General features: G+C 61.4%; 1 protein-coding gene across 1 annotated transcript; it reads right to left on the bottom strand.

Annotated features, from left to right (window-relative positions):
* Positions 1–602: 602 nt before the first annotated feature.
* LOC126376978 (uncharacterized) lies at positions 603–3074 on the bottom strand. The gene is made up of 2 exons (XM_050024534.1): positions 852–3074; positions 603–803 (listed from the first exon to the last, which is right to left on the bottom strand). Exons 1-2 carry the CDS (start codon positions 3072–3074, stop codon positions 603–605), a joined length of 2424 nt encoding a protein of 807 aa, XP_049880491.1.
* Between the last annotated feature and the right edge of the window lie 4520 nt (positions 3075–7594).

Genomic DNA, 7594 nt, shown 5'->3' with positions numbered 1-7594 from the left:
CCTAACCTAACCTAACCTAACCTAACCTAACCTAACCTAACCTAACCTTTTTTTTTTTTTTTTTTTTTTTTTTTTTTTAGCGTTGGGAAATGCTTTACGCATACCACGCCACCCGGGGGGGCGACGTGGTTATGTGGGACTCCCCGGGTGTTGCCACCCGGTATACCCACTAAAACCCAACGGTGTTCCTACTTTTCCACTGTGGTGCCAGGACCCGGGAATCGCCGAAGCATTCTTCCGCGACCCGGCAGTGGTGGCCTGTCAGGCCTCGCCTCGTCGTGAGTGGCGTGCGCGGAACACGCACGCAACGCCTACTCGAGCCAGTTGAAGGTTGGAACGACAGACTCCCCCGAGTCTGCCGCCCGTGGCTCCCTGGGTCTCCCCCTTATGTGCACTCCTCCCCTAGTCCAGTGCACACAGGGTGAGACCCGCGTCGGTGTTTGGGCGAAAGATGGCCGACATCCGCCCGCCATCCCCGCCCCGCTCCGCTCATCCGAGCGGCGTGCGTCGGTGGTGGAAGTGAGCTTCCACACAAGCTGGTCTGGTCTCCCGCCCCGGTCTCCCAGGACGAAACCGAGACCATCACCACACCCACAGAGCCGTCAGTTGGTATTCATGGGCTCAGTACCAACTCGTCCCGCGGCCTGCGGGCGGGAAGGTCGCGAGGAGGCCTGAGGGCCATCGCGAACCTTCCGCTTGTTCCTCGTTTGGGCAGTACATTTTGAACTGCCCAATCGGTGCTCCGCCGGTCTTCTCGCCGCCTCGCACACTGTGCAGTGCGGGGTAGCGGAGCACTGTGAGGACTGGTGGCCGGTTTGGCCGCATCGGAAACACTGGGTGCTCCGGTCCACCTCGGACTCGCACATGGCGTGCGCATGTCCGGTTTCGTGGCATCGGAAGCACCGCAGCGGACGCGGCTCCAGCACCCTCACCTGGACAGAGGTCCAGCCGACTAGGAGGCGACCCTTAGCTACCCTTTTAGCAGCTGCTACAGGGCAGCTCACCATCAGGGAGCCCATGCCACCCGCGCCTTCGCGAATGACACCGGTCCTGACGGCGTCCGTCGCACATCCGCCGGCCGTGGCCACTGCCTCCACCACCTCTTGAACGGAGACGGAGTCATCCAGGCCCACAATGCGCATGTCTGCGCGTTTTATGGGCCTGGAGACTTTCACCACGTCCCCGCTCATCGACTCCCTGAGCTTTTCAGCCAGGGTGTCGGCCTTCTCGGCGCTCGTTGCGCCCGCGAGCTCCAACACTCTCGCGCCGGTCACCGCCTTGCGGATCCTGAGGTTGGTTATCCCCAGGCTCTGGAGATTCACCTTGGCCTTGGCCGTCCTCAGGACATCCGCATAGGTGGTTCCCCCCTCCATTGCCGCCGGTTGCAGATGCAGCACTACCGCCGCTGTGCGGGGTGTGCGCATCTTGGGCACCTTTGGGCGCTGTTGCGTGGGAGCCGCCTTCTTCTTTCGGCCTTTGCCGACGGTGGTCCAGCCGTCGCCGGCAGACCCGGAAGGCAGGGGTTGGGCCTCGACTTGGCCGCCGTTCCCTCCCTTCTTCCCTTTCTTCCTCCCCCTGGGACCCCTCTTCCTCTTCTTCTGGGGCTGTGTGGAGGATGGGCCACTAGCAGCCGCGGCTGGGCCTTGCGAGGCCGCGAGCGGCGTGGCACGTGTGGTGCCGGCTGCGGTGGCAGTCGCCTTCTTGGCTACTGCTGCGGGGGTCCTCGCCGAGGCAGCGGGGGTCCTGGCCGCAGCTGCGTAAGACTGCGCGTTTTTTCGGTCCGCCGCTAGCGGGGGACGCTTCGTCTTGGGAGGCAGGAGCCTGTCCTCGAGACCTGCCAGTTTCGCATCCATCATGAAGCCCACCTGGCTTATGATTTGCGCGGCAAGGTCTCCATCGGTATCGGACATGGCTCTACTGCACTCGCGCAGCGGCGGGTTTGTCCTCTTCGCCAGTTTGGCGCTTGCAACTCTTGGGGCCGGCTCCGGGAGCGGGCTCTCAGAGACAGGCAGGGTCTCCGTTGGCGGTGCAAGCGCTGGTGCTGGCGGTGTCATACTCTGAGATGCGCCCAGCGAGTCCCTCACTTGGCGCATCTCCAGCCGGAGTGTCTCCATCTCCTTCTTCTGCTCGTCGATCGCTTTCTGCAGGCGAGAGTTCTCGGCCTGCAGTTTGCGCGTCTCCTCGCTCACCGACGTGGAGCGGAGAACGTCTAGGACCTCCATGATGAGCCTGGTGGAGTCCCTTAGGGCACGGACGAAGGTGCCCTTTAGTCTGCCCGATTTGCTGGCCACGTTTTCGATGACCGCGGCAGCATCCTTCGCCTTCTGGTAGAGACCGGCGACCGTCTCTGTACCAGGTGCTGGGGCGGGATTATCTCCTGCCACTTTCGTCATTGTCTCCGGCGGTGTGCCGGAGCTTCGAAGACCGAAGACCTTTCTGGCTGATTCAGCCACCGCCATTTCAGCCTCCAGCAGGAGCTCTTCCCGCCTGGCGCGGTTGAGCTCAGCCATGGCCTTGGCAAGACCTACGTACTCTCCGGTTGTAGGAGGGCGACCTCTACCTCTCTTGGCCCGCGCCCTCATGACGGGTGAACCGAGCTCCGTTACCGGAGCTCGGTCCCCCTCGTCAGAGGACGGGTCCGAGAGCACAACTGTTTTGCGCTTGCGCCACAGTGTGCCCTCTGGGAGGGAGGTTAGGCTCTCCATGGAGCAAACGGTCCGTAGACTGCTCGTTTCATCCGAAGATGAAACGAGGCTAGGACCGGTCCGCCTTGTACGTCTCTGGGCTTTTGGCCCAGGAACAGCACCATCAGCACTTCGTGCTGGAGTCAAATCCGTGGTTGGTAGGCGCTCCAACACCACCCGCGCTTCGGAAAGCGCAGACGGTGTTGACGCGCGAGAGTCTTGTCCGGTGGGGGCGTTTAACGCCATGTCTGTCTCGGGTTGACGAGAGCTCTGCGAGCCCACGAAGCGTTCGCAGTCCCCCCCACATACGAATGGGGACCTTGGACCGGATTCACCGGTTTCCCGGCTGCCGGCGTGGGTAATTTTATCTTTCTTGAGCGCTTTTTCCATTTTTAGCTGAACCTCAGCAGGCGGTCTCTTTTATTAACCAGGGTGAGCTCCCTGGGGTGCCCTCACGGCCTGAGCGTCAGACCATACAGCCCCTCGCCGGGCACCACAAACTTAGGCTTACGGTGATTTTTTCAGAGGTTTTCTTCCTCGCGGCCCCCTCCGCTCAATGCGGAGGCGGCCCCCGTTCCAGACAGCATTGCGTCTGGGCTACGGGTCGGGCCGACGGTGGCCGAAGCCATTGCCCGGCATTGCTGCCGGACCCGCCGCCCCTGCCAACGGTGGGGCCGAAGCCCCTGTCATCTGGCCGAAGCCAGAGACGCCGTCGGATAGTCGCCCTCCTGTGTCCACTCTGCGCACCACCTCGTCCCTGCAGAGGGCCACGAGCGAGAGCGACTCCACCACGCTGTTTTGGTCCGCGCCGGCCGAAGCCGGTACCCCCCCATTACTGGGAGGGCATTCCCCTATCCGCCACCTGGGGACGCGCCCGATGGGAGATCAGCAACTCCACACGGGAACCTAACCTAACCTAACCTAACCTAACCTAACCTAACCTAACCTAACCTAACCTAACCTAACCTAACCTAACCTAACCTAACCTAACCTAACCTTTTTTTTTTTTTTTTTTTTTTTTTTTTTTTTTTTTTTTTTTTTTTTTAACGTTGGGAAATGCGTTACGCATACCACGCCGCCCGGGGGGACGACGTGGTTATGTGGGACTCCCCGGGAAACCCGGTATACCCACTAAAACCCAACGGTGTTCCTCCTCGCCGCCATGTGGCGGGGATGCGGGAACGCAATTGCACACAACCGCGTCCCCGCCGGCGGATGCCCTCTTGGGCCCAGCGCCTATGGGGGCGCAACAAGCGCCTCCCCCTCCGCCGAGGGCTGCCCGGAACACTTGGGGAGCCCTACGGCACGGGACCTATGTTGTGGATGGCGGTCCCCCGACCACCATCCACAGGTCCCCGTCAAGGTGGAGCTGGATCCGTTTATCCAACGGTATCCATCCGCTCCACCCCGGCCTTCTTGGCCTTGGCCTTGGTCTTCTTGGCCTTGCGTTTCCCTTTCGATTTAGGGACGCTCGTCGGGGCCTGGTTTCCCGGCTTGTTAGCCGCGGAAACACAACCGCTCCCACCGATCGAGTGTGACGCCGGCTTGCCCGCAGCCTCACACACTGGACAGTGAGGCTCGGCGTCACAGTCTCGTGCCCTGTGGTTCGGTTGACCGCAGCGGAAGCACAGTTGGCTGCGGTCGAACTCACAGGTGCACTTGACCCCGATGTGGCCCGGCTCCAGGCAGCGGAAGCACCTCATCGGTCTTGGGATGAGGAGCCTCGCTCTTGCCGAAGTCCACCCAACTTGGATCCGGCCGGAGCCGGCCACCTTCTTGGCAGCGGTGACTGGGCAGCTCACCCAGAGGGAGCCGTCTCCTCGCGGACCGACCACCAATCTTCCGCACTTTATTGCGTCGGAGGAGCACCCTCCCTCCTTCGCAATGGCCTCCGCCACCTCAAAGGCGTCGGCCGAATCGTCCAGCCCCGTGATGCGGATTTCCGCCCGCTTCACAGGCCTGGCGACCCGGACCGCCTCAGGGCTCAGTACCTCCCTAAGCTTGCTGGCCAAGGAGTCCGCCTTCTCAGCCGAGGCCTCACCCCCGACCTCCAGCATGCGAGCCCCGGTCGCTGTCTTGCGGAACCCCAGGCTGCCGATCCCGAGGTCCGCAAGACGGACACGCTGCTTGGCGTCTGTGAGGATCGACGCATATGTGACGCCCCTCTCTTCGGCCCCTGGCACCAAGGTGAGCGTCACTGCAGCGGTTTTGGGCGTGCGGAGCCTCACCTTCGCGCGCGCCGTGGACTGGGCCTTTGTCGGCTCTTTGGCCGCTTTGGCCGCCTTGTTCTTGGCCTTTCGGCCAACAACAGCGGTCCACGGCTCCGCCGTTGGTGCAGGGGCAGGCTGGCGCCGAGCCTCTGCTGCCTCCTGTGCAGCCAGGCTTTTCTTCTTGCCCTTCCCCTTCTTTCCTGAAGAAGTGGGTGCAGAAGAAGCCTGGCTGATCGTGGGGGCCTCTTTGACGGCCTTTGGTTTCGCGCTTGGCGCTGTCAAAGGGCGACCACTGCCGCTTGTAGAAGCGGCCGGGGCCCCCGATGGCTCAGGGTGAGCCGGGTCGGCCTTGGCGCTTCTGATATCCGCTGCGAGCGGAGGTCTCCTACGCGGCTCCGGGAGGAGACGGTCTTCAATCCCGGCCAACCGAGCGTTCAGCATATTGCCGAACATCTCAGCGTTGGCGCGGGCTGTCTCCTCCAGTAGCTGCCGGAGGCTTGGCTCCGAGCTCTGAGGCTGGGAGGGTCGCTGCCGCAACTCTTGCAAGTCGCGGCGCAGTTCGGCGACTTCCCTCGTGAGCTTGGAGTTAGCGGCCTCCAGCCGCATGACCTCTTCGGACATCGTCCGCTCCCTAATTTGGGACACGGCCTCCTGGATGCCCCTCACCGCATCCTTTAGGGCCCGAACGTACGTGCCCTTTAATTGCGAAGACTTCGTGGCAACCATTGTTATGGTTTCCAGCGAAGTCTTCACAATGCCGGCTAGTGCAGCGCTCGTCTGCTCCTCGTCTTGGGTTACCGAGTGGGGGCTGGGCTGTAAAGAGGCCCTAGCCTCCCTCAGATTCCGGGCCATTCCCGCCACCTCTGCCTCTGCCTCAAGCCGAAGGCTCTCGGCCAGCTCGTGGTTGTATGCCGCCCTGGCTGCGGCCAGGCCGACATACTTACCAGTGGAGGAGGGCGGACGACCTCTCCCCCTTTTGGACCTTTGGCCTGCCTCGAAGGGCGACGCAGGCGAGTCCGACTCCTCGGCCTCAGCGTCCGACCGGTTCCTTTTCAGGAACCGTCTTCCGCCCGACAACTCAGACCCCACCGTCACCATGCTGGCGCAGGAGGAATCATCGTCCGAGTCCATGGACTCCTCCTCCCGGCTAGCGGTCTTCGTGGTGACAGGCGTGTCGCAGCGTGTTAATACCACGCTGAGTCGCCTCTCCTTCTCAACTTCCGACAGCAGATCCTTGCCGCTTAGGATCGGCTGTACGGAGTTGATACCCTCCACAGTCCCCTTGCGGAGACGGGTGGCGCGAGCGCCTAGGCCAGGGCAGAGTGCCGCTTCCGGGGTGGTGGATCCCGGTTGCGCCACTGCATGCCCCGCGGACTTGGTGTCCGCATCAAGGCCGGTGAACGTCTGTGCCTGAGCACGCTTATTTTTATCTCCCACTTCTCCCTTCCTCCCTTTTACACTCCCAACTTCCAGCTCCGAAACGTCGGCTATATTAGCAAAAGTATCCATTATGAGTCCCACGAGTATGGGGGAAAGGGTGGTCCATCCGGGCAGTGCCCCCTGTACCCGGATAACCCTAATACCGCTGGGGTGCGGGAGGTGCCCCAGGGTTGGTCGCTAGCTGGCGGAGAATACCCCCTCCGCCACCTTCCGGCGCCCCGACGCCGCGCGAAGGCCCGAAGGCACCTCAACGCCGGGACTTTGGGGGTTTTTTATTGAGGTTGGCTCCTCTTGGGCCGGCCGACCAAGGCAAGCCCCTTGGTCCTGGTAGGCCGCGAGACATGTCCACGACACCTAACCAGGATAACAAGTTTGGCGACGGTGGCCGAAGCCTGTCCGACGGGCATGTATTCATGGCCGCCGAACCCGTCGCCGACGGCGCCACGCGCCCTCCTCCTCCGGGTGGATTTTTTAAAGAGGTTGTCTCCTCGCGGCCCCCCCCACTTGTGTGGGAGCGGCCCCCACGCCTCGGAATACCGAGGGTTGCGGGTGGCCCGACGGCCGCCGTGCAATACGAACGACCGCCGCGCGCAAGGCGAAACGCCTCCTCCCGGCGGTTTTTTACAGAGGTTGTCTCCTCGCGGCCCCCTCCACTCAATGTGGAAGCGGCCCCCGTTCCTTTGGCGCCCCACCACAAAGCGCTAAGGGTTACGGGTTGCGCAGCAGTGGACTTTGCCACCGCCGCGCTGGATTCTTCTTAGCTTCACTGCATCATTGGGCTAAAGCGGCACCCGCCGATGCAGCTACTGAGCCCCCCCGCCACGACAAGGCGAGAATCCATTGGGGGGGGAACCTAACCTAACCTAACCTAACCTAACCTAACCTAACCTAACCTAACCTAACCTAACCTAACCTAACCTAACCTAACCTAACCTAACCTAACCTAACCTAACCTAACCTAACCTAACCTAACCTAACCTAACCTAACCTAACCTAACCTAACCTAACCTAACCTAACCTAACCTAACCTAACCTAACCTAACCTAACCTAACCTAACCTAACCTAACCTAACCTAACCTAACCTAACCTAACCTAACCTAACCTAACCTAACCTAACCTAACCTAACCTAACCTAACCTAACCTAACCTAACCTAACCTAACCTAACCTAACCTAACCTAACCTAACCTAACCTAACCTAACCTAACCTAACCTAACCTAACCTAACCTAACCTAACCTAACCTAACCTAACCTAACCT

The sequence above is a fragment of the Pectinophora gossypiella genome, chromosome 22 (genome assembly GCF_024362695.1).
Source record: "Pectinophora gossypiella chromosome 22, ilPecGoss1.1, whole genome shotgun sequence".
NCBI classification, from domain to species: domain Eukaryota; kingdom Metazoa; phylum Arthropoda; class Insecta; order Lepidoptera; family Gelechiidae; genus Pectinophora; species Pectinophora gossypiella.
This window is presented reverse-complemented; position numbering and strand designations above follow the sequence as displayed.

Bases quoted from the DNA above. Each gene is read 5' to 3' on its own strand.
- LOC126376978 (XM_050024534.1), bottom strand. From the start codon at position 3,074: ATGGAAAAAGCGCTCAAGAAAGATAAAATTACCCACGCCGGCAGCCGG. The intron at 804-851 runs GTGGACCGGAGC...ACCGGCCACCAG, and splicing joins ACGCCATGTGCGAGTCCGAG to TCCTCACAGTGCTCCGCTAC.